The 27,754-nt window shown below is 36.3% G+C and overlaps 1 protein-coding gene and 1 long non-coding RNA gene across 2 annotated transcripts in view; one reads left to right on the top strand and one right to left on the bottom strand.

The window, feature by feature from the left end:
* Positions 1-27,754, top strand: part of LOC146722667 (uncharacterized) — a 192,093-nt gene that overhangs the window by 72,209 nt on the left and 92,130 nt on the right. The window lies entirely within an intron of this gene.
* Positions 1,112-27,754, bottom strand: LOC114933081 (defective proboscis extension response 8). The gene is made up of 6 exons (XM_029305527.2): positions 25,440-27,754; positions 14,239-14,405; positions 6,919-7,129; positions 5,787-5,914; positions 3,506-3,674; positions 1,112-1,571 (listed from the first exon to the last, which is right to left on the bottom strand). The coding sequence occupies exons 1-6, from the start codon at positions 25,483-25,485 to the stop codon at positions 1,465-1,467; spliced, it is 828 nt and encodes a 275-aa protein (XP_029161360.1). The 5' UTR covers positions 25,486-27,754; the 3' UTR covers positions 1,112-1,464.

The following is a 27,754-nucleotide window of genomic DNA, read 5'->3' as shown; positions in this document are numbered from 1 at the left end:
GTGATTTCGTAGCGCGATGGAAAATTTTTCGATCTCTTTGCCCAATGTTTTCAATGATAATGGACGCGGACCGGTGAATGCTTGCGCTGACACGGGGTGACTTTTATCTGGTTTACAAGTAGAACATACCCGACTTTCAACCTTACCTCCATTCTTGCCTTTCCGTGGCCGGCAAGTCGATGACACTGTACGTACGAGCGACCGGAGCCGGAGCCGGGAAAGAAAAGAGGGCAAACATTTGCGGTCCCTGGAGTAAGCAGCAACCTGCAAGGGCCGTCCTTCCCTATTCTACGCTCGGGAAAGCCGAACGTTGACCTTATTGACCACTTGAATACAACATGACGCACGGTGGCCAATTGACGTGACGTCCGTTTGGTCGGCATCATGGGAGCAATCCGCAAACGTCAAGAGATCCCTTCGACCTCTGAAGAATCCAATTGCGACAATCTTAAAGCTACTATCTAATTCGGGAGATACTGCTGCATAAATTTTTTTTATTTTTGGTACTTTTGTCTCTGTTAGTGTCTCGGATGAATTTGACACTAAAATGCTATTAAGATAAAATAAGTATTTAAGACGAGATAGACGCGAACAGGTATGGGAGGCTTTCGTTTCTGATTAATCGAGATCGCACTACTGTGCGATTGAACGCGGAATTTACGTGCACGTATTTTTTTCAAGCTAAATTTAGCGCCGCGCCAGAATTAACGAGCACGAGATAGCGCGTGTAATTAATGTTGTCATTAGCGGCGGTGTCCGCGCTCGTCCGTGTTTCTTCTTTCTGCAATCCCGAGGAAAATCAGAACGGCATGAAGATGCGCTAGTTGCGCTCTATTAAATATAGTGAAACTTTCTCGAAATATATAACGAGGCAAACTTTTTCTATCGCAATCGAGGTAACACCTTTGAGAAAAATTGGCGACATAATCTCGCATCTGTATTTTCCAAGAACATAGATAAGGAAAACTATTATTTATCCAGCGCATAGGAACATTATTATGCAATAATATTCTTCTCATATAAGAGAATAAAAAAGATGAGAATGATTATGATTTGATAAGAAAAGGTTACGATGATTCGGCAAATTTATATCATTCAAGAACCAAGACGATCAAGATAAAGACAATCGTTTTATTGTGTGATATGTACATACAATAAATTTATTTACAAATAATACAATAAATTTTGACGTCGTAAGTTATTCGTTCTTGATGATATATGTTAACAAAATACTACGCTCTTAACGATTATTGTGCCGTGCTGATATTTGAAAATCCTCTTTGGTCACGGAAGTTTTTTTTCTCTCTTCTTTTTTAATGTAAATGGTAAATGTTCTGTTTACCCTGCACAAATATTTATCCAAGAAACGTTAACGACGTTAAATAGGCAAATCGCGATTCTCGGCGATCGCGCTCCTCGTTTCATCATGTGTGTCGGGGTAAGTGTGTTTCTGTACTTCTCGCCTTATATAAACATTATATTAGCTATCACTAAAATTATAAAACAAATCGGCTGTGTCTTGCTGTACGACGAGCTTCCATCCCCGTGATGCATCGCTGCAGGATGTTCCTCTGTAACAAACATTTTTATCGATTCGACATGGTGATTTCAGTGTCTGTGAATAGTGTAACTGAATTACATCTGAATCACATGTACAATTCTGTATAATTTTATAAAATCATGACGGATAGAAGAGGCAGTATACAGTTTGGTTTGAATATTTGCGGAATTTATAACGACAATTGATATTTATCAATCTTATGATAATATTGTATTGTGTCAAATTTAAGTAATTAATTCTCTTCTTGTTCCCTGTCTTTTTTCCTCCTCTATATGAAAATAGTAAATAACAGATTTCATCAAAAACCGATATAAACTTGCAAGTCGGAAATTAATAATGCATTTAATTAAATTTAAATGATATAAGTTAAATTGCAACATGAATGCAACATGAGTGCAACATGATTTGAAACGAGCTTTTTGTAAATGTAACGTATGTGGCTTTTACCAAACAAATAAAACGTTCGTGCATTAACGAACTTTTTAAAATTTTAAATATATTGTATATGCAGGTTTGTTTTTAGCACAAAAACAGGCAAATGTTGCATATGAAAAAATATTTCAAAAAAGATGTAATTTAGTATCGAATTTTGAAAAAAAAAAACATGTATGCGCGCGGCGTGTACAAAAATAATGTCGATGAATAATATTGATATGGTGACAATAACATACTATCCTGTCATACGTATATCGTTATATATTAGTGGACCGTCTCATCCATCAACTGTTGCTCTAAATGTGGTTAATGCTTCAAATTTATAATTAATATACTCGCTCTTTGATTATGGCAGATCGATCATTCGTCACGTATTGGAACAGGTAATTAATATAAAGAGATAAATGAATTGAGTTTCGGAATGAAATATATAATGTTTATGATTCTCATTTCTAGAACAATTAATGTTTAATTTTTTTCAAACGGTCACACATTTACATCATAAATCTTTTCCTATTAAAATATCTTAATTTTTCTTCGCTAAAGCGATGAATTAGATCGCGGAATAGAAATATAAAATTTAGAGAGGGACGATAAAACAGTTCGTGCAATTAACTTGTAAGCTTTACGTGAAGTCGCATCGTGCGCTTGATTGCATGCAGCTGCAAGAAGCAAACTCGTAAATTCCATCCGCTTGAAAAATATATCAAGTTACGAGCAAAACGAGAAAGCTTCGTCTTTCAGGATAGACGAAACAATCTGCTTTCATTTGATTTTATTTCCCCCCGTAACTGGACGCGCTCGGAAATTGCGCGAGATTCCGCGAGAAAATCAGGCTTTAAATCGCTTTGTCATCGCGAATCGACGCATCTCGCGGTGAATGAATCCCCGTTTGACGAGAGAAACGAATTAACAAAAAAAAGATGGGAAAAAGGAAAACAAGATTCCGAAATCCACCGCATTTCGCAGCTTCATGTACGGGAGGTTTATTCGCGGTGTTCCACGTTCGAGCAATCGCCGCAGCCATCGATTTCAGGCTTAACGCGCGACTTGCTAGGTACATTCGGAGCTTGCAATATTTACAGAGAAGTCAATCAATGTTACTTCTCCGCAGCTCTTCACGCAACGGGCGCCATTTCTCTCGATTCGTTGTAATTGCAGTAAAGCCGCTTGGATCTCTCGATTTTTTTTCCAATTTACCGGAAGCCCGCAAAATGCTGGTCAGAAATTGGAAAAAAAATTTCGCATCGACATTGGAAAATTGAAAAACAGAATGAAGAAAAACAGGTTATATATTACGCGAAAATAAGGATTCGTTGAAATATAATAACACAATTTTATAACGTAAAATATGCACATGGAAAATAGGAAATATGTGCTTTATTATGAATTGATGCATACAATCGGAATATATATGCATTTTCTTTATACGTGCTTCTTATATGTGCTTAAAATTATGTGTGTTTAAGACACGTTCTTATATATGTATATACATAAACTTCAACTCACCGTTGACAACGTGCACCTTTATACTACTGGGATTCGCGTTGCTCGGCTCACATCGATAGATCCCGGAGTCGCTTGGCACGGCTTTCTGGATCATCAAACGACTCGTCGTCTCGGGTCCTTTTTCCGTGACGAGGCTGATACCACCGCGCGGCGAATCGAAATTGATAACCTGGGCAAAATCACAACATACACGTAAATTTCTTTCTCAAAATTATGAAATTACATGCTTGATGTGTTTGCGATTAATTGAAGAACAAAACACAGTGACATAATTAGGCAGAAACTAACAACGATAGAGGTATTACATTTGCATATTTAATAATAAGCTAATAATAATAATAACAATGATAACATCATTTGATGTATAACATACATAATTATATGTACAGAATTATTAATGAGAATGAATAGATTTAGTTTGAATAGATTATATCATATATAATTTTCATCTGTCTAAAATTTGATACAGACACAAATACATATATAATCTTAGTAATAAAAGTTCCTATACTCTTCTAGAAATCAATAAATAATTCAACAGAAAATTAAATCGATAGCTCTATAGTCTTCTCTACGAATTCGCGTGTCGGAAATGAGATAGCGTCTGACTAAACTCTACTATTGTAAGTTTCTGAAAATTCTGAGCTCTGAGACATTGTAGCTTCAGGCTAACCGGTAATAACGGAAATATAAGAGAACTGTAACTCTTCTTTTGATTCGTGTCGCCTAATATTGAACGTGTAGGCGCGGCGTCGTCGTATGCGTCTTATCCGCAATCATTCTTTCAAAGAATCCGCGCCTGTTTCTTTACATTTCCCCTGGAATCCCCATTCTTACAACCGACAACGCAATGAAGCCTCTTTGGCGAAAGATAAAAGGCATCTTCCTTCGAGGTACAAGGTAAAGAATAGTAGGGGAGCACGTATATACGTTTCTTATGTATTCCCTTTGAGGATAGACACGCGTAGAACTTGCACAGAACGGAAAAATATCTACCGCGTTTCTTCTTCCGGTTTTTCTTCTTTCTCTCCTCTTCCTATTTCCATCCCTTTTTTTTCTATATAAAAAGCTAACTCGCTTTGTAACGCTTCGTGCGAGACGGCGGAACCGTTTCGCCGTGTATATCTGCATTACGGAATAAATGATTATCCGCAAATCGAAAACCGTGAAGGATTAATCGGAAAATAATTTCGTTCCTTGGCTACCCCAAACGCGCGAGCGAGCGATCTTCCATGTATTTCGCGTTTTACTTTGATCAACGTGCGCGATAGTGCCTTGCGAAAATTGCGTTACCCGCTGTTTCATTCTAGTAAAAGCACGTAGAGCAGCCGGTCGAGTGCAGCGCGTATCGATGACGTACCAATATATCGCCAATCAGCCGAGAAATTATTGTTTTTTTCCCATCGGCCAGCTTACGAGAGTTTTTAATCCGAGAGTCGTTCGTATATATGTTATATATATATATGTACAATACTATACATGCATACATGCACGAAACGTCTCATTAATGCGGGCAGAATTATCTCTGCTCGACCGATATCATACGTGGAATTGCAAAATATCGGCATTGCGCAAAGGGGAATTTATAATTATCTTGTCATTGTAATAATATAAAATCGCGCGACGGACGCCGCGAACGTTTGTGCTGCAAAATTATTTTAACGAGTTCGTCAATATTAGAGTTCCGCGGCGCGCGTAATGCGCTCTTTATGTGTCTCTTGCACAATGCGCGTTTACGATGTAACTTTTGTTAGCACAAAATGGCATTAAAAGCATTAAAATGCATTTCCCAACATCGCGAAGAAAATACGCGTCAACGGACCGTATTAATCATGCGCGTCTGTTGTCGACACGGCAAAGAACGAGATTCGCTACGAGATAAATTGCGGAAAATCAGAAATAGAGAACATCAAATCCTTAAAGCTTGAAATTCTCATCCGAGCATACTTGTGCTGAAAATCTTAAGACTAATCTTTGCTTAGACAGATGAATTCTGTTAAATTCATTTTAATTTATTAATTTTGCAGCAATTGTATCCTCCTCCAAAAAAATTCACGTAAAAAATAATCTTACATGTAACAAATGAGAGCGGAATTGGATCCTATTAGCGTCTTGAAGATTCTCGATTTTCTTAAATTGGGATTTTAACAGAGTTCTATTCTAAAAATTTTACTACCGAGTTTAGAACTCAGAATGTCAGAATCGTTAAAACTGAAAGATTTTTCGCTTTTGTGACAATTCTGTCATTTCTCAAGGATTTATTTGCGGAGGCAACACTCACTTCCGCGTTATGACTCCAAGTCATCGCCGGGGGTGGCTCAGGAGCGTACTTTACGACACACGTCAGGTTGATGGTACTGCCCTTATTGACGAAGAGATCCGGCCCTCCGACTATAATGGTTACCGGCTCTAAAACAAGAAGGGCGATCACAGCTCGAGGCGGCCTTGTAGCTCCTTGACGATCGTGCAGGTGGATCGGTTAAACGACCGTAACCAGGCGATATAAATCTTGGCGCATATGTATTCAATATTTTTATCGCGCGACACACAGCACGGAGCCCGTTCTATGTCGTAGGGAGAGCTTTTGGGTCAAGTCGTGTCGATAAGATCCTCTCTTTGCCTGTACGGTCTGTTTAAAGTATCACGAGGGTCATTAACGATATATCTTCAAGGATATATGACCTCATTACACGCTTTACTTGAATATAAATGCAAGACGCACCTTTCAGGCGCTTACTTATGAGGCACTTATATTTGATACAAATATTTTTGAAACTTCTTAAATTTGGTATTCAAAAATTTAATTACAATTTTTATGTACGCATAAATATAATATGCACGATATTTATTTGATTTTTCGCTAATATTGATTAAAGATTGCTTAAAAATTTGTTTATCACATTTAATTGTATAAAAAAACAAAAAGAAAAAATTAAATATTTTAATTATATAGCATTTCTAAATTTTACTATTTGTACCTTGAATTAATTATAAATAAAAATTCTGTTTGATATGTTAATTAAACAAAGTTTGTATTGTGCGAAGCAATTACAGAGAAGCTCTGTATTTTCTTCAAGCTAGCGGAAAACTTTCAAAGTTATATTTCATCGAGTGAAACGTTTGAATCAAGCACGTTTCTGTGAAATTTATTTCGAAATTAATATCTATATATAAATATATCTTTTAGAATGAAATACAATTTTGTCTAAGAGTTCCGTCAACAGTCTGAAAACTTTACCTTGAAGAAAATTACGTGTTCGCACAATTTTCGCAGATAAGATCATTATTATAATATCGAGTATAATATATTTTCCGACCATTTATATAAAAGCCCGTCGTCAGATTCGATTTTTCAGACTCAAAATCAAATTAATGCTATACAATTAATTGTTATAAAACATTTATTTACTTACCGACTATCGTGAGATATACGGGATGGCCGATTGGCGGGGTCGTTGATATTTGGCACTCATAAATCCCGGAGTCCTTGCGCTGAGGATATCGTATCCTCAGGGTCCAATCCTCCGTATGAGGAGAGTGTAGTGCCTCGAAACGTTGATCGCTGGTATAGGTGTAACGACCAACCGTTAGCAAATGTATATCTCGATGCCTCACCCAGGAAACCTAACAGAAAAAAGATGTCATTATTGATAATTACATTTAAAAAATTAGTCATTATTATATTTCAGAAATATTAATAATAATTAATACTTTTTAACAATTATATCTTTTTTGCGTTTTATTATTAATAATAATAAAACAAAAATTTTTGTTTTTGTCTAATTAATTAAATTGTAAAATTTAAGAAACTATATATATATAACATACAAAGGCGCGTGCTATTATTGAATTAATATAAATATTTATTAAAAGTGTTTAACAAATAGCATTCATTAAGTTTTTATTTAGAAGCGTCTCTAAAAGATGTTTTTAATCGCTCATTTTCAAATCAATTCATCAAATAGGTATTGGTTTATGCAAGTGTCATTCAAGTAACATTTTGGTTTTGTAAAAATTCTATTTCTAATACTTTTGTTCATATTGTTCAAACTTGGGAGAAGTGCATTCTTTGCATTTTTCAAAAGCAATGATAATTAGTTCTCGCATCAAATAAAATTATTCACATTCTATTCTTTCATTCAAGTTGTTAAATTACACAATCTTTACTCAATCAGAGTCTCATTAATATGAAATACACAACACATATCGAAATTCAATCCTCATTACGAAAAAGCAGCAACAATTTTCATACTTTTAAATAATAAATTTTATATGCTTTTCCCACATGTACACAATTTTATTATTATGAAATTATAATACAAAAATAGAAATAAAATTTGATACTTGCAGCAAAAAGTACATCGACATTTTTTTATTATCAAGAATCAACTGACAATGAAGTATTATATATACACCTATATAGTTATGTATGTGTGTACGTATGTTTATGTATCTACAATATATAAGTGAACTGTCAACATCTATCACACGTTGTCTATCCTACAGGATATTTATCTACCTTATGGCGTTGCCCACGGTGTTGTTTGCATAATACATTATTTGACAAATAAATCAAAAGTCAACTGTCAAAAATCAATTATATTTGTTTGTTTAATATTATCTTGTATCCCTGCTGGTGAATTTTTACTGTTAAAATCAGTGACATGTTTTAAACTAAAGAAAAAAAAATGAATTAAATTTGCCTGAAATTTAACTTATTGTGTATTGCAAAGAGAAAAATTAACGCACGTAAGTTTCATTGGAGTTTTAGTGCACATAATGAAATGCACTAGTTTCACCGCATCCGCACGTAGGAAACGTGGGCGAAGCCAATAGATTGTTAATGCAATTTCATCGACTGCATTCTCTTGAGTAGCATTTACATTTGATTGACCCTAATTAACTCTGGAAATTGGCGACAACCGCACAACGGCCGACATTCGCGCACATGATTGATTTTATTTGCTATTGATATTTCAACGGTTTGAAAAAAAATTAACGAGACTTTATCGAGAGATTGTAATATAAGTTGGTTTAACAAAGTGCAATTTTATCAAATTGGAAATATACATAAATAATTCTGCTCATTATGTACGCGATAAATTAACCGTTATACACAAGCAAATCGCTCATTACTTATTAGTTACTTATTGTAAACGTATATTGTGTTTATTATTGCTCATTAATTTTTAATTTAATAAAATTTTTGCAAATGATTTTTGGGCATAATAATAATACATTTCTGCGGAAAATTTAATGAGTTGTTCCAAATTTTAACTTATCGATATCGTGGCTCATAAAATACGTATCGAATAAACGCCAGCAGAGTAATTAACTTTTGTCCTTTAATTCTAGATGAAATTATCTCTGTCATCATGCCAGTGAAATTGATCGAGCTAACGAGGTGAGAGCCATCGAATTCTCACCTCGTTTCGCATATTTTATCTCTTATGGCTCGTCGAGGATAATGCTTTCACGGAATATATTTTTCGATGGCATCCATTTTAATTATGCTTGCGTGGAAATTTTTCAAGTCGTCGCGCGCGAAATACGGACACTTCAATATCTTCTTGAACATAATCAGGACGGATAGGTCTAGAAAATTTCTTTAGATTGGAGGAATAACGTATCTGATACATTATTTAAGCAAAAAAAAAGAGTAGATATAAAAAGTTTACATAATTAAAATTCACGATTTTTCGTATAACGTCGTTTCACACGATTCAAAATGTATAAGGGTTTAATGCAGTTTTTAATTTCATTTTTATCGAAAGAGGTGAAAGTATATATTTGCGCGATCGCGAGTGGGACACAACGCGCTTTTCGGATCATTTTACGGAAGCTTCGATGTATTAACCGATCGCGGGTTGACGTCCTCTCGACGGGAGTGACGTCGCCATCGAGAGATTCGTTTTGTCCTGGCTCGTCCTGCATCCGGCACCTGCGCCAGCTGGAGCTCTCGAGATGACACGAGCGTGTTATTGGCATTAGCGTTGCCGGCTGAAAGCCAAACAAAATCTATCCATCCCCGGCGAGAAACGACGGGGTTGCCGCGCTCCGACGCCGAAGAACGGAACGAGGAAAACAGAGGCGTCGCAACTGTCGTGCCGTGCTCACCTAACACGCTATGCGAAATGCAAAATCGGCTTTTGATAGTCGGCTATTGAAATCGATTCTACAGACTCTGGGCGCTGCGGGATTTTCCAGGCGCGATTGTTTCACTATAGCTGGATTCAGCTTGAATTCACCGTCTTCATGCAGCTTTAAAGCGCGGCTTTTGCAAAATAGAAGGATTACATTCTCCAACGGGAATGACGCAAATAAAATCGATCGCGTAGACGAAATTGGAAACTACGGTTATTTCAAATGGAAACAATACTTTTTTGCAATTTAAAAATTACAGAATCGAATTAAAATAGATTTATAAAATGTTAGAATAGCAATGTAGCAAGCGCAAATTTTAAAATACGCGTTAAACTAAAAGCTGCATTTTTATTTTATACAGAATATCTTTTCCGTAGCGTTGATATGATAATCTGTTCTGCGGCAATATTGTGTTCAATTCGTAGCAAAGCCTATATATCGAAGTAATGAAACGTTAAAGCCACATATAGCTAAATTCGCTAGATTTGTCTGTACGAGGCGATGCAGCTATAAACTATGATAGAAATTTTGCACCGTCCCATCGCAGCGTCGAATTTTGGTACTTGTGTCAGTTCTCGCGTGCTCGAGATTTGACGCGCATGTGTCATTGGCACTAACCTCTGCATTGTTTTGGCAAAATTCAACCGAAACCTCCGCGCGATAATGCTGTATGATGCACGGCGATATTTCTCTGTATCCTTTATGACGAGTTTAAGATAAGCTTAACCAAAAGCGAAACTACAAATCACGTGTTGCACGAGAACTCAATTGTATATGTATATGTAAATATTATTAGAGAATCTTGCATTTTTGTGCATTTTCGCAGTTTTGAATATCGAATATAGATATATATTTGCCGATTTTTTAACCATTAATAAATGTATTGGACTGTCTCGGAAAATAATTATTTTTCATTATGAATTTATTATATACATGTATAATATACATTAATTTGATATTTTAAAATATATATATAATATTAATATTAACAAATATTTGAATTATATAATATTAATGAATTTAATAAAACATAATATTTGACTGCAGAATATAAATGATTTACATGCAATGTTAATTCGTAATAAACTTTAAAGCCGATAATCACAGAACGCTGTAAATTTTCACAGCCTTTTTATTTTGATGGATCCTTTATTCATGAGCTTTCATTGGATGAAGAAGAAAAGACTGTGATTGATCGACGCGATGTAAGGATACATCGATACCTTTTCGCAGCTTCAAGAAAAAAACAAAAAGCACGGTCTTTGCGAACGCGCGGTACGCTTTCTAATAATCTTGAGTGCTTTGAAGCAGCAATGCGCGAGTGCAATGTTGCTAGGTTTTATTTCAGAAAACGGACAAAAACCTTCGAATCTACTGACAGTAGTAATTTGAGTTAGCCTGGCTGAAACAAAGTGAGAGCGAGCGACGACGCGCACTTTGAGTTATAAAATTGCAGAGTACATTTGTACGACAATTTATGAAAACTGAGGGATTTAACTGTCAGAGGATCGCGCAGAATAATTTTGTTTAGAATATAATTTTATTCATTTTTTTAAAACTACTTATATCACGTATCCTTTTTGTAGATACATAAATTGTTGTTTACTTGTGTTTATGCTGAAAGCTTTACCAGACGATATAATATAATTATAATAACAAAAATTATATATATATATATATATATATATATATATATATATTATATATAATTATATATATGTATTATTATTATTATATTTATTATATACATAATAATTATAATTTATTATATATATATATATATTATAATATACATATATAATAATAAAAATAATAATTACTAGTTTTGTGCTCTAAAACATCACACCATTTTGTCGTTCGAAACCGCGCATGGCGCATCGACATAATCGACATCTCTCGTTATGGAAGTGGATCCGGAACACGTTTTGTTTGTTCGGTTTAATTTTGCGAACAGAGCCGCGCGTTGACAGCGTTCAATTATGTTCGAATATCCGAAGGGGTAAAAGGGTGGCTCTTACATAATGTTCAATTAATATTCATAAATCATTACGGGAATCGTGTGTAACATCAAACGGCGTAAGCATGGAAAGCCGTAGTCCGCGTGTTCGCGATTATGTGCTTCGCTTAATAAAGATTTTATATTACTCATCGAATCCATCGTTAATCCACGTTTCAATGTGGATGTTTAAGCCGCGTGTTTTCGAAACGTCGAACCGTTCTCGTATGTTTGCGCAGCGTATAAACTCTACGCTAATCACTAATTATTATCGGAAGACCACGAAATGGATATTTGAAAATGCAAAAGGATAATTACGGTCTCTCAATGATTGGCTATATTGTTATTGTTCAACCTCGACCGATTTATTCTACAACGCGGAGCGTATTGCGAGCAGGAAAATTGACTGGAATATTTCATATTCTATTTTCATCAATATCAAATAAATGTAAAATATTGTTCGTTATAACGTTCAAAGTTGAATGATTAAACAAAACATGACTATTTTTGCTATCTTTCTTTTTTTTCTAAAGTTCATCTATCTTTCAAAAACAAATTTGATGAAAGAAATGAATGACAGTAACATTTGTTGTAACCACAAACTTCTACATATAGCTTATATATAGAAGTTTGTGGTTTTAACATGAAGTTTTCAAAATTTTTATTAGAATTTTTTAGAGGTAATTAATTTGCATTTACCATATTCTATCGAGATAATGAAGATTACAAGATCGATTCTGCGGCGATATCGATCCGCTTCTCGAAGAGAGGCCGAATATAAGCCGAATTCAAACAAACTTGAACGGATTAGAGCCTCTATACGTTTGCTAATGAAGCTATTATCATCCGCCATGTATTTGCAGCGGCTTCTTAGCTCGCCCAGATAAACAGCTGCTAATTATGCATCTTCGCGCAAACGGCGGCGCTTGATCTTCCAGAGCGGTCGGTATATGATAGCAGGTCATATATCATAACAGATCCGACGATATCACGTCAACAAAGTAAGCTCGAAAGGACGGATTAAGCGTACGTAGAATGTAACGGGGTGCTTTTGTAAGCTCGAATGACGAATGTTCCGGGCGTACTCGCACTTTCCTATCGAGAGTAAACACTTTGACCTCGTTTCCGCGATGATGAACGAAAAAAGTTGCAATTCGCGATTCGTCGAGCAATGAAATACTTCATATCTACTAACTTTGTAACTTTGATATCAGGTAATGTACTTAAACAAAAGTAGCCAATGGATATTGAAACTTTCTAAAGGGAAAAAAACATATCGGTAATTTCTTGAAAACTACTCAGGTTTTAGTATACGAGCACACGCAAATCTAGGCTATAGAGATAATAAATGTGCAATTATAGGAGAGAAAAGACTATCGATATATGCAAAATCGATTTAGTAGCGCAGTGCCGTTCCTAAAAAAATTTCAGGTCGAGATATGCATTTACTTAGATTGTATTTACTTTATATAATCAAATCTGCAATTTTTTAATTTTTATATTCACGAATTTATTCAGCAGCACGTTCAATCAATCGCAAAAATAATAGATATAGAATTAACTGCAATATTTAAACGCGCAACGAGGAAGAGACAAATAATATAAATAATTGTTGTTAAATAGAATACGCAAACAGTAATTCGCATTTAAAGAATGATTTAATAGTGTAGTTAGAGAATTGTACAAGAGAGAGAGAGAGAGAGAGAGCGCTTTTTCGAAAGAGGTGCAATTCGTCGACACGCTGTACAAATGTCAAAAAAAACTGCTTTAGTTTGCCCCACGTAAGAAGAGCGGTTAATAATGTAGGAACATAAACGCTAACATCGCTTGCCTTTTTCATGAGACGCCGGCACTGCGCTCGATGAAGGAACAGTAATGTTTATTTAATAACCCCCATCTACGCTGAACGAACTACGCCATGGACTTCATGTAAGAAGAACAATTTTATATTTCATAAGCAAGGCTCGCATTTCATAGAAATGCGCTCATTTTCTGTTGCATATATGCGCGTGATTGCTGCATCACTATAATTAGACAGTCGATTATATAACAATAGATATATTTAATTGATTGAGATATAAATGTTCGTGTAATCGATTTCACCAACTATAGTTAAATGCTATAAAATCTTTGCTAAAACGAGATCGATCTATATCTATAATATATTATGATTTTTATAAGAGAGAACCTTCCAGTTCCAAAATTAAAATAGTTCCTTGTATATTTGATAAATCAAATACCTTTTCTCTCTTTCTCTCTCTCGCTGATGTGTTACTTTTTATATCCTTTTTATTGCGGCCGAAATGACAGTTTAACTTTCCATCGGTCATTAATTGATTAAAGAATTGTTTAACGAGCGGCTAGAGAGACACGAGCGCGAGTGAGCGGGCGAATCTGGCGACGTGACGCGCCGTTCAAGTATCCGCTACTATCGCGAAGGAAGGAAGGGTCGCAAGGTCGTTCGTGCGGCCCTACCCTTAAATTATTCAACAGCGAGACGTGGCGTAGCTGGCCAGCGCGCTGTCCGCTTCTAGGAGCTAAGATATAGCGCTCCTGGTCACGAACCAGACGATGGATTTTCCCGATGGCTTACCGTTCGATTCCCCAAGTTCTTCACCTTGCACACGAGATGCACCGTCTTCCCCACGAGTCCGGTGAAGTTCGATTGCATAGAGGTGTCGAAGTGAGGTCCGGTGCCTGGCGTTGGCCATTCCTCTAGGAAATCGGTTCGAAAGTTTCTTAGGCATGACGCTATACCACCTGAAAAACAGAAATATTTCTTTTGTCATTGCGCTAATCTATTTTTATGAGGAAATTTATAGTTTATTTTTATAAGTAAAATCACTATCTTTCCATACAAGAATATATAGGGTGCCTGACATAAAATGTCACACCAAAAATATACAAGTAGATCTCGTTATTTGGAGATGATTTTTCCTCAGTAAAAATGTCGAGAAAAACCATCATTTTTTGGATGTTCCTAATTTTTGCCATCATGTATCTTTATAACTAAACCTTAAATTAAAATTTTATTAATGTAAACTCTGCTTGAAATTAATTGGAGAATGTGGTTTTGTTAATATTTTCTTTCCACAAGGCTTAGTTTTGCGAAAAACCCTTTATTTTCAATCGCTTATAACTCAAAAATGATTAATGCGTCAATGATTTTTGCTGAGGAAAAATTGTCTCTAAATAACAAGATTTACTTGTATATTTTCAGTGTGACACCTTATGTCAGACTGTATATATATATATATTTCAAATGAATCGATCAATATTTCGATCCTGGGTCCTTTTTAATATGAGTAACAATAAGTTGCGATCGGCAACGGAATAATTGAATATCTCGTAACTTTTTATATGACATGTTTGCGAATGATAGTTCGAAAACAGGCGCCCATGGGATTCTCTCCGCCAACTTTCGGCGGATTTACGGTGCATCGCATTCTACGAGGCCACTTGACTCTCGAAGCGTCAAGGCGGAAACTCGGGCATTAGACCGTTAACGTTCACAACGGCGCGACGCGTCACATTGGAGATCGTATGTAACATGAACGTCACGGATTGTCGCGTTACGTCAGTCGCGTACGGTAAAAGTTCGCGTGGCAGTACGTGAACGGACCCATTTAAATACATCACATTATATCTTGACGTGACGGTAATGTTCCTTTTCGTGACGGCAGCGCGACGTTAAAGCCGGATTTCCTCTGAAATCCGCGCGATATCGTGTACACGTATACCGTACGTGCATTTTCTAGTTGTTAAGCATATCACGCGTGCTATTCGAAAGATATCTCTTTCTCTCTCCTGCGAATCTTTTATCAATGTTACGCAGAACGTAACGCGACAAGACATTATTCTATTGAAATCAAAATTATTTCATTGAAATTAGTTTAGTCAACACGGAACTGTGCTAATAATAACTGTACAAAATCCTTTTATGTTTTTGTCAGATTATCGCAGATTAAAATATCGGTGGTAATATCAATATTTTATATGTTTCATATACAATATTTATTTAAATCGTCGATTAAATATATATCCAGAATTTGCAATACTTGGAAAATATTCTATCGAAACACGCGATATAATTTCTTTCGCAATGCAATCTATTTTTTCTGTATTAGTTTATGAAATATCCCTGTCTCGAGAAAGCTGTATTTTTGTATTGAATATTTATTTTGCTACGGAAAAAAAAAACAAATACGGGGAAAAATATAAATTGACGCGGAAATTTTGTTGAAAAATGAAAAACTCGAAAAGAGTTGCAAAAGCAGTTCTAGTTCCGACCAATTTTGTTTCCAGTCATTCCGGATTTCGTTAACTCTAGCAACGGGCACCTTTGATTAACTACAGTTTTCGACGTAAAGTCGTTTCGCTACGACATAAAAATCGACAAACGTCATCTGCAAAATAACGAATGCGAAAATAACGAGTCTCCGCACTAGTCCATGCTGGCTTTTTTCATTTCGCTTGAAAACCTTTACGGATGGCAAAAATCATCATTAGCAGTATGCGTCAGTTCTGTCGGTTCAATTTAAATATTTAGTTGAGACTCGCTCTTTTCATTATATAGTATTATCAAAATTATCGTCAATTCTTTAAACAAACATATGTATAAATCTTCTTGTTAAATTTTTATCAACACTACTAAGTATATTTTTATCAACACTACTAAGTATATTTTTATCAACACTACTAAGTAATTTTAAAATGATAAAATGTTACATGCCTATGCGTGTAGACGTGTAAGTGAGATGTACAATTATGTGATTATTAAGTACAATTTAATTAATTATCTTTCTATCTCTGTAATGAATGCATCCCAAATACGTTTCGGTGAAATGTTTATGCCGCTGCTTTTGAATAAACAAGCATTTGCATATTTATATTGCATAATAACGTTATATGGAAAGCATTATTATTCAGGAGAAAAATATAAAAGGAGAAATATGGATGTGGAATTTCTGTCATAATTCAAATTTTGATTATATACATTGATGTTATTGTACGCGAGGTGTTTCAAGATACGTAACTCTAACGCAATCGCGTCTCTCTGTCTAACATTGATAATAATTTCTTCATTCTCACGTAATCCGCATTCTTACATTCAAATTCGTGATTCTTGATTAAGACGCCGAGTTATACAACTGCAATAGCGCAGATATCCGTGGTGCATGCACGAACTATCACCAACTCCGAATTGCACTTCCGGATCAGCCGCGTGTGCAGCAAGCACTTTCTCAGTTGCGAATTATATTTCGTCAAGTGCTTCACACAGTCAGACAGCCGTGCGCCACGAATTTCCGACTGTGCGATGTTTAGGGCGAGTTCGCGATTAGTACAGAATTGCGTGCACTCTTGTTAGTTGCCGGAGTTGATTCCAACTGGGATAGAGATACTTGTTCCACTTCCCCATTGTCCCCTTTGTCATAGCGACGATATTTAGAGAGATCTGAAGATACTCGGATTACTTATCGTAATTTAATTAAGTCTTTGTACGCATTAAGGTTGTATAACAAACTAATATTCTTAAGGAGTAAAGAAATATTTGCTGTGACAAATAAATCTAAAAAATAGAGTAGGATAAAAATAGAATCCCTTTTGTTTGATTTTGATTACAATTAATGCTTGATTGCATCTTTTTTCTTTACCCGAGGGGTATTTCCTTTTCTCTTTTAAAATTGCATTTGCGTGAGAAAACTGACGCATTTTGCACGTTTTTAACATCACCGCAAGACAACGGATAATCCGCGGACTTTAACGGGAGAATATAGCTGCCGGGCTCGTAAGCGCCACGAAGTTTAAAGGCGACGTCGACGTGCACGTAATATCAAACTTCATCGATGGCGGGATTAAGCATAATCGCCGCCGGCAGCACACTCTGTTGCACTTCGTACTTCCAATTTTGTCGAACTTTTCGAATACTGGCCGCAATGTACCATATACATATGTCGCGGATAATACGAAACTTGTAAACGAATGGATTTTCCGGCGTCCAACATTGCCTCGCGCGCGCGCCTATTGTCATAATAAATAATTTCCATAATTGCCTTTCAAAACTTACCCCTGGTATAGAAGCACTTCCGTGACGTTAACGTAAGGTTCGCGAGCTTTTCGTTCGCGAGACTGCCACTCATTGAGTCCGTTTCCGTGGTTTCTGATGGAAGGCGGCTCGGCCCTCGAACGTGTTCGATGCAGGCGAACTCACACATCATTCGCGTTCTACGTTCGCGAAATTAATTTTCCCGAATTCTTCCGCGGAAACTTTGCCGTTGCCTCCACGCGAGAAAAGTTTGCCCGCTTTCGCGTGTTTTCATCGAAATTTCCGACCGAGAAAATGAATGAATTAAAGTGACGGTATTTATTTCTGTGACAATGTATTCAATTTGACACTAGTTCATTCATATAAATTACGTAGCACAAATATCTTTTTCTAAAGCAGCTTTAGGTACTCATAGTTACTATACTGGATATTTTTTGCAGTGATAAATCATATATTGTTCATATATTTATCCTTTTCCGAGTAATTGTATAGATCTGTGTACTAAGGTGTCTATAAAATAAATTTTATTTTGATAACAAATAAATTTTATTTTTATGCGTAGGTACATTATACACTGTTTAAAATAATTGTTAGTTGTGTGAATTAATTTTGTGCAATTGTTATTACGTTTTACGACTCAAAACGGAATGTTTAAATATGCATATGCAATATGTGTTCGCGCGTTGACGGACACAGGAAAGGAAAACGTTAAATTATTAATAACTTTGTTTTATATGCAAATTAGATTACACGGATGTAAAAGTACCTGATAACAACTAGTTACGACAATTTTTATTTTTTCTTTCACGATAAAATATGCAATTATTTTTCGTATGTCAAATTACCTACGTTTTCATCTTAGCGATAATTGTTATAATGGTTAATGCAAGAGACTAGATTATTCATGTTTAGACTAGATTAAGTGCACTTTTTGACGACGCGTGAAAAGCGATCGGATTAAAATCTCCTTAAGTAGAGAATTACGTTGTTGACGCAATGAGCTTGCTATTGATTCGAACGACCGTCGGTGGATCGAGTTTTATGGTTCTTTGAGTCGGGAGGAAGCTGAAACAAGTTCACCCCTGATTGTCGGATCTGAGAGACATTCTGTTATACCAGAAATTAATTTTGTCTCGAAAGACACGAGCATAGATTTTCTCTTACGTATCGATAGTTTAGGACTTTATAATTTTTTCTGGATAATAAAATTAGATTGACTACACTGGCTTCAAATATTAGATGAAATTTTATTTACGTTTCGCCATAACTTATTGTACTCGAATCATGTCATAACTTATATTCGTTGTGCTTTTGATTTGATAATTTGACTTTTTGATATGCGGCATCTTTGACAATTTCGCGCTTCTGATCCCATAGATGTGATATGGGTTAAGAATTTTGTGTGAATTTTGAAAAGGATCACAAATCGTATGATCGAAACGTAAATAAAATTTCATCTAAATATTTGAAGCCAGTGTAGTCAATCTAATTTTATTATTCATATATTATTATTCCTGGCGAAGAGAAGTCTCTTGATAGCTTATAATTTTTCTTCATCAAAATTGCAAATAATAATTTGATTTTACGTCACAATTTGTCGCTTGTAATTTCACTAGAAAAATACTTGAGTGATATTTTCTTGCAGCCGGACGTCGCGCTATTGATAAATCGTTCAAACTTTTTTAGATAAAGTTGGTTAATCCACAAATACTTGCATTTTCTTTTCAATCTTTCCGCGATCAATCTCGCAGATCTCAGTTCTTATCATCAGCATACAATCAACTTTATCTCTTCTCGGTGTCGCTCCCTGTCTGTCAAATACACTAGGTAAACTCAGAGATCTATCTGATCGATTCAAGATTCAAGATAAACGCGGAGAGATAGTTGAGGATATAAAGACGCGTTTGCGGGACAAGCTTATCATAGGCAACGGATTACCCATGATCTTTCGCCGGAAATTAATTTCGCGCTCGAATCCACAGGAACGGATTTTTGCGCGGATTCGATCATCCGCCCGTCGCGCGCATCATCGTCGTCTTCTCGATCTCCCGTGATAGAATTTCAACGAAATCGTTTTGATACTGCGGAGAGAAGCATATCATCGCGAACTGATCGATCCCGAAATTGGAATCACTTCAAGTCGTCAACTAATAGAAGAGAAAATAGCGATGTGGTCGATCTATTAGTAACTTTTTTTTCTCTTTAGTCATAGAGATATTAAGTCGATGTTATCTCTAGCTTGTGGCAAAATTCTAGACAACTGTTCCGACCCAACGGGAATAAGGTCGAGCGTGTAGACAGTTTTACACGACTGTTATAATTATTTCAGGCCTTAACGTTTCGCGAAAAGGACAAAATAGTAGCCATTATCACGGGTAATTCGTCAAGTCGAAGGTAGATTCTTTCGGACATTGAAGGACAGTGGCTGGTTTGGTCAACCGGCCGCAAAATCCTATTTCCACGGACCGTCGTTTTCTCTTTCTCTCTCTACCCTGCAACCGATTTTCCTCTCGTGGCCGGATAAGCCAACTTTGTTTCCTGCACTGGAATCTCTTGTCCAACGTTCTTTTTTTATCTTTTCCGATGGACAGCTAGTGCGAGCTTCTTCGATCACATTTCGATGGAAAAGAACAATGAAGAAGGAAAAGAACAGAACAGGAAAGTAGCTGCTGTGCGATCGCAAGAATGTCCGTATAGCATTGGTGCAACGCTCGATGTTGTCAGAAATATTTGGAAAATGCATGGCAAACTAAGAAGATTAGTTTGTCTGTTGCACCGAGTTGTCTGATTTATTTGAAGATTTGCCGCAGAAATTTGTACCATGCTATTATTAATGACGATTGTTAATTAATGTAATTATTATATTAGAATAATTATACACGAGAATTAAGAACATTACTCGATAACACCTAATCTCTATACTGCAAAGTAATTTTTTCAAATATTACAATAATAGAGATGTGTTAAGTAATCGAGATAAATAAATTTTGAACAAAGATTTATAACAGAATAATACAAAATTTAATTTTATAATATATGTATATAATTTTTTTTTTAAATTCATATACATATCATTTATTAATTTAATCATTTTTATTATTATTAAAAAAGATTTTATTAATATCACTTTTATTTATAACAACCAAAATTGTTAAATGTTAGCATAAAGTTCAATTTAATAATGTAACATAATGAAAACTTTCTCGCGCTGTAAATTGCGCTTCAGTAAAATGTCATATCATAAAGTTAACACTCATTGTTAACTTTATTTAATTTCACAGATCTCAAAGCGCAACCATATTTCGACCAACTTTTGCAGAACAATTAGAAAATATTCGCTAAACAGTCCGCAGCTGCGAGAGAAGTTTCATAAATAGTCGAGTAATTTCGTATTTCAGTATATTATGTTTTTGATGAATCTTTCTCCCTGGGACTCTCATTCTTATGTTTACTTCAGAATTCATTATGCAGACCCATTGTATGGGTGTGTTCTGCGGTTATTTTTTTATTTCGATTTTTCTGGACCGAATCTTCAAGTTCTAACGAATTATTCGTATATTCTTATATCCATTCATTTTCTATCTACATAGCTAACCCTTCAGTCTATATATCTATCTACCTGTTTATCCATTTACTTGATGTACTGCTTTTACTCGTCTGGAAGTTAGTAGACTTTCCGTCTTCCATCGAGCGCAAGCTGCATATCCGAGACTTTCGAGATAGAAAGAAGATGGGGCGTAAGTAACTATCGTGAGAACTCTTCATGTCGCTTTTACTCCCGGCTATAATATATTTCGCAAAGTAGAAATATGAAAGTAAAAATAGCGCTCACTTGTGCGAACTCGCTAGGAATCTGTCATCCAACAGCTGTCAGTGTGTCGCCGCTAATTTTAAATCAATGTATCAAAAATAAACGAACAAATCTCACTCTATTTTCTTCTTAATTCTTCATAATTCTTTCTCTTTAATTCCCTCGTTGATCTTTTCAATTGTTTGCTTTGCAAGTAGCTTTGCAAATAATATATAAACAATGTTTTATATACACACACATACTGCATAAATATTCCTGTTATGCGTCAACAAATCTCTGTGTCTCATTAGTATAAATGCCAGTAATCCATTAATAAAGAAGTGTTGTGTCAACGAGTACGAGAAAAGCGCGTGTAAAATCTCGACTCCATAAAAATCCGCTGTAAATTCTACGAGGTCAATGACGTTACTGCGTCGTACACTGACACGTAGAGTTTATACGGCGTCGTTTCTACGCGAATGAGAGCGAGCAGCGAACATATGTCGGAGAAGCATCTCTACCAACATTGGCTTCGTCGTCGCGATAATCCGCGGTTACAGCGACGGTATCCGGTAATATGGTTCGTTAAATTTTAACACGGTCGATATGTTTTCGTCACGCGAAATATCCCTTCTTCCTCCGATATAGCCTTAATAACGACGCGTCGCGTTGACACGAATTAGAGTGCAGCGAGGGAGACTGCTAATGAGTCGTTAGATAATGAACGTCTGAAACATGATGAACAGAGAGCGCGTGCTGGTCTCTGGGCGAGAAGATTGTCGAAGCTCGAAAAGCGAGTCAATTATATAGCGAGTCAAATGCAATTATTTATTTTTAACCAGAGATAATTAGGAGAGATATTAAATGTTATATAATATTAAGTTTATTTTATTTCGTGAATCGTCGGACCACACTCTGTGTAATTCGAATTAATTAATTTAGCTCGTCGCGTAATTTTTAAGAAAATTAAACGCGTATGTTTCTCGTCACGCAAATTTTAATTTTTTTTCAGCGCGGTAATATAAATTGCACTATGTTCCGGCGCGGTCGAATTAAAACTACATCTTTTTGGTCGGGTGCGACGGTAGTTAAACTGAAATTTGAATTTTTTAACGACAGACTACGCCGCGATACGCGATTCATCGCCCCGTCGTTGCTTTTAATTACTCCATCACGTGTGAAAACGGATGAATGGACGCGCACGGCCGAGGATGGAAAACCTTCCACACGTCTCATGATGGAAAGTGCATCAAGTGTGTGATAGCATTAAACGGAGAGTTACACTGTCACGTTTTTTCCCTTCTCTCTTTTCGAAACGCTTTGATCGAGCTATGACATTTGTCGCGAACGCGAATACGTTTGCGACATATGGGAGCATTGTCGTGAATTTTCTCAACGATGTTGACTTCGTTCAAGAAACGCATTCAAGAAACTCCGAGCGTACTCGAATTCAACGGCGAACAGAGACGGAAATTACATCTGCGTTAATCCGCGTGTAATTCTGTAATTCCGTCTTCCCGAAACTTTACCGATGAATCTGATCTTTAAACGTGTCGATAAATCTCAATGCAGGCCTTATCTCGACAACGTAATACGATAACCTTTTCTGAACCGACTCATATAATCGTTATTATGACGTTCGTCTATGTGTTTTTTTATTTTTCAATTTTTCAATTTTTCAATGTTTTTACGTTGATATGCTAAATAGTGCTTTAAATGCAGCAATAGCCAAAGTATACTTCGTACGGTCACTCAAGCGTTAACGACATCTTAATACATATATGTATGTGACATAATCAGCAGTGTGGCTATCTATACAGGTCGATTAAAGTATGCACGCACTATCAAAGCCAATGCCTTTTTCACATGCATACGATCCTGGCGAGATGTTTACTATTTTCGACGCGTATTCGAATGAGATGGAAACTAGGTTTGTCGCGAAAGTCTCGAAGTACGTGCTCGACGCAGTGCCGTCATATCACGTTTTATATAAAACGGAAAATAGCTTGGAGCGTAAACAATTGCGCGCCATCTCGATGATTAATATAAATTTTATTCAAATTGTCATTGCTTTTACGTTGAAAATTAACATAAGTGTAGATATACTCGGTAAATATTTAAACGGACGTGTTTATCCGATATGCTTTTGCACGGTCATCTCGGGGATATCTGATTATAGTTCTGGAATGAGTAGTTTGCAGACTCTGTCCTTTTTTGTAAAAGTACTTTTTTATCGCTGGCGTACCTCGGTCGTGAACTTTGTGAAATCATGCTTCGTGTATTTTCACGAGAAAGTTTGAGATATCTACGTCGTTTGCGCCGAGTGCCAAGTATTGGCGTATTTCCGAGAGCATTCTCGACCCTCCCGTTTCTAGCACAACGTACGGACACGTGTGTTCAAAGCGTTATGGAATGTTAAAAATAAAGAATATACAACATTCTTCGAAGAAAAGACATATGAATGATGTTACAAAGAAACTTGTAGAATTCATAAGGAAAAAATTATTACATAGGTTAAAAAATATATATACATATATGTGTGTATATCAAAAATAAGAAAAAAAAATATATATGTGTAGAGAGAGAATAACTTTTTTTTTATGTATTACGTAAGAGTTAAAGGACCAATTAAGAGCCAGACGGGGTAATTATTACGCTTAAGTTGATTGTTTAATTGTAATTGATGTTTGTTTTGTACGTTTCGATCTTTGTGCTTTGGACCATCTTCAGCATCTGAGTGACATATGTAACTTTAGCGTACTAATTGCTTGGCTCTTAATTGGCTTCTTAACTCTTACGTAATATTTATTATTTGAGCCATATTACTGATATTATTCTTTTTTATGTGTAAATAATTTGCAACAATTATAAACATATTTCTGATTTATTAAAAATATTAATCTTTGTGTCGAAGAAAGTATGCTAGTTTGACGAAATGTTCATATTTTTGTCTCTTCAATTATACACATATATCTTACAAATTTTATTATGCAAATTAATTCAGCCTTTGCTATTTCAAGTATAAAGTCTGTTATTATCTCGACATAAAACTCTACTCATATTCTGCTGAATTATAACATGTAGAACTCATTAGAATGTTGCATATTGCATGATAGTTTTATGTTTTATTCCTAAATTTTCAAAATATTCAGCAGAAATTGTAATGCTTTCAGATAGATGCAAATATTTAATAACTATACGTGTATTTCAAAATATATATTCCCCTGAAAATACATCACTATAATCTCTTCCTGAATTTTTTACTAAAATTCGTGTTAGAAGCAGTCATATCATTATATATGTATGCAGATTGTTGTATATAGACACATCGTGCAGTCATCAACAACCCTTGCTTTTGGATAGGTGACTTGACTGCATTAAGTCACGAAACATTAATTGGGACGTACATACGTGCATGAGTCTTGAACGTAATAACGTACAGGCGCTAAAGCTATGTAATATATCGCTGTTATTAAGTGCCTCAATAATTGCGTGTGCAATTAATGTGATGCATCGAATATTAGCGCATCGATAGTTGCAGAATCGTGATCTGTTTGTTATCGTAACTGTTGTAAACCTGGATTTTCGTGATACATTTAAATACACGTTTAAACGCGATTAAAATATGTATTATAATAATATATCACATTAAATACATACATACATATATATATATATTTATTTATTATAAATAACTAAATATATATATATATATATATATATATATAGTATATGTATATAAATTAATTCTTAATCCTATTATAATGTTAATTTTTAATTATCGGAACACAAATATTGTAGAAACTCTACGCTAATTGTAAAATCAAAGCAATTATATGTATTTATAGCGTAAAACTATATTTGAAAAATAAATTTTTAAAGTATTTGCAATAAATATGTAATTGCTCCGATTTTCAACTGTTTATTTTCACTTTTAATATGTACACAATGTACTTACCAAAACAAATTATAAAACAGACAAATGTGGGAAGAGAAGTAGACATCGCTTTTCCCCGGCGTGGTTCATTCACATATTGGTATACTATCTCAGACGCATGTCAGTCGTATTTAAGATACGCTAATTGGTGATGAAAACAGTTACATTAACACATAAAACCACGTCTCGTGATGACTGTGGCATTCCCGATCGGATCGGACAGAACCACCTTTGTACCAGCGTAGATACATGCACAGCCACTCGTGCGCGAATAGACGTCACGTAATTTCGCTTTATTATACTTTAAACAGAGCCCTTTAATTAGTTCTTCCTCTCGTCGATAAAATCTGGTTAAACCAACCGACCACTGCTTAATAAAATTCGCGCACTAACACAGATTAATTCCATGACGATACCACATTCTTCCAATTACGGAAAGAGATACGCCGTTAATAACGGCGTATGACGATATTTCGCGAGTCACGTATTTCGCGCGAAGAACCACATCGGCTAAGCCGGAAAATCGGAATTAAATTAACTAATTAATTCTGGCGTTTAAAATTTTATTATATTATTTCACGTGCACATCCCATCGACAATCGTTATTGAATGATTGGCGAACAGCTTGTTTTTCACATCACAGTGTCCTAACGTCAGTCGTATCAACGTTGAATTTTGGGACCGCGTTATCGGCCTTTTACATACACTTAAAAAATCTTCATATCACCGTTATCACTCGCTCTTTCGATGCAGATTACTCCTACACGATCCATATTGCTCGATAGGGGGACCATCCCGTCCGACATTAAGCGACGTCTTCGAGCTCCTCGCTACATCGACATCCATAAGATCGCTCGCGATGCATTAAGCTGATCGACGTTATTAATGCAATCTGCACAAGGTGTCGGACGTTTCATCGATCATTCCGCCGCGGTTATTTTCCCCAAGCGCGCGGCACCACCGCATTTTTCTGAGCTCGGTAATTTCTCTCTCTCCCTCTCTCCTTCAAAGGGTTAACGTTCGAACGCGTCGCTTCGATAGTATAGGCGCAAACGAGCAACTCGAGAAAATCTGTCTTCTCCTTTTCCTTTTCTTCCTTTTATAGACCCTGCACTATCACAGTCTATACGATCCGTTCGTTTTCACGATCGCAGTTTCGCGTCGCGGAAAAACGTTTTCGTTCGATGCTCTACGGAGAAAAAAAGAGATCCAGCGTGGATTTTTACTGGTCTTTCAATTCTGCATTGATGCCGGTATCGCGGCCGAGATAAACAAGCTCGTACAACGTTGTGGTACCCGTGAGACGACGGGTTTTACGAGCGACTTTTAACTTTAACATCTCCCCATCGGCCGCCGCACAACTCTCGGATGTGGCTCTTTTTTCTACTGCAACTTCTTCTCGATGTCTGTTTCTCCTAGCGAGAGACGTTTCCGTGCGATTTCTCGCCGATATTTTTACGGTGACACCGGTAATTGAATGCAGACCTCTCGAGAGACTGTCTTTAAGCGTTCGAAACGGTCCTTCCAGCACGAAGTTGAAGACGAAGTTGAAGACGTTTCACGCCGAATTTGTTCTCAGCAAGGCGAAGCGTTGCGGGACGGAATTTGCGGTGAAATTTGCATGCGCTTGCGATGATCGATAATTTAATTAATTTTTTTCTTCTTTATAATAGTCGATTTCTTCTTCTTTTCCCTTAAACTTGCTTTCTAATTTTCCAAGTGGGCAGTGATGGATTTATTGCTGAACAGTTATTTTTGCGGTAACAAAAGAATTATGAAAATTTTCCGGAATTCTAGAATGTCCAACGCTGCTCCGACGTACTTTGCATTCTCTACTCCGATCTAAGCAATTTTAATCAAACGGCACGCGCGACTAATGATTGCACGATCCTCCAACTTGATCATCCGTGCGGACACTGTTTCACTGTACCATCACTATACTATCGCACCATCGTGGACCACGGGAGAACGTTCGAGGAACCCGTTCCAGAGTACGCGAACAAAACGGAGAACGTCTACGGGAACGTTCCAACTACCCAGGGAAAACGGAACAGATTCGTGCGTATATATACCGATTCCGTCAACTCCGAGGAGCAGCGCGAGGACGGAATCTACGAGGCTGCGGTTTCATGTCGTCGCTATGCGGAATTTCGCGCACTCCCTCGTTGCGAAAAAGGGGTTCGCGGCTGACAGGTCCTCGAGCGATGCGAGCGGGCCCCTTTTGCGCGAACTTCACCCCCTAACACCACCGCCGACACCACGGGAACGCGACGCGCGCGACGCAACGGGGAGAAGGTCGCGGCTCTTTCGAAACGGCGATGCTCCCGCGTCGAGGA

The sequence above is a fragment of the Nylanderia fulva genome, unplaced genomic scaffold (assembly GCF_048542155.1).
Source record: "Nylanderia fulva isolate GAGA-0341 unplaced genomic scaffold, ASM4854215v1 Scaffold29, whole genome shotgun sequence".
In the NCBI taxonomy this organism is placed as follows: Eukaryota; Metazoa; Arthropoda; class Insecta; order Hymenoptera; family Formicidae; genus Nylanderia; species Nylanderia fulva.
The sequence above is the reverse complement of the archived record's forward strand: the minus strand, read 5'-3'. Positions and strand labels throughout refer to the sequence as shown.

Bases quoted from the DNA above. Each gene is read 5' to 3' on its own strand.
- LOC114933081 (XM_029305527.2), bottom strand. From the start codon at position 25,485: ATGTCTACTTCTCTTCCCACATTTGTCTGTTTTATAATTTGTTTTG. The intron at 7,130-14,238 runs GTAAGCCATCGG...TTTTTCTGTTAG, and splicing joins AGAACTTGGGGAATCGAACG to GTTTCCTGGGTGAGGCATCG. The intron at 1,572-3,505 runs GTGAGTTGAAGT...TGTTTGTTACAG, and splicing joins AAAGGTGCACGTTGTCAACG to AGGAACATCCTGCAGCGATG.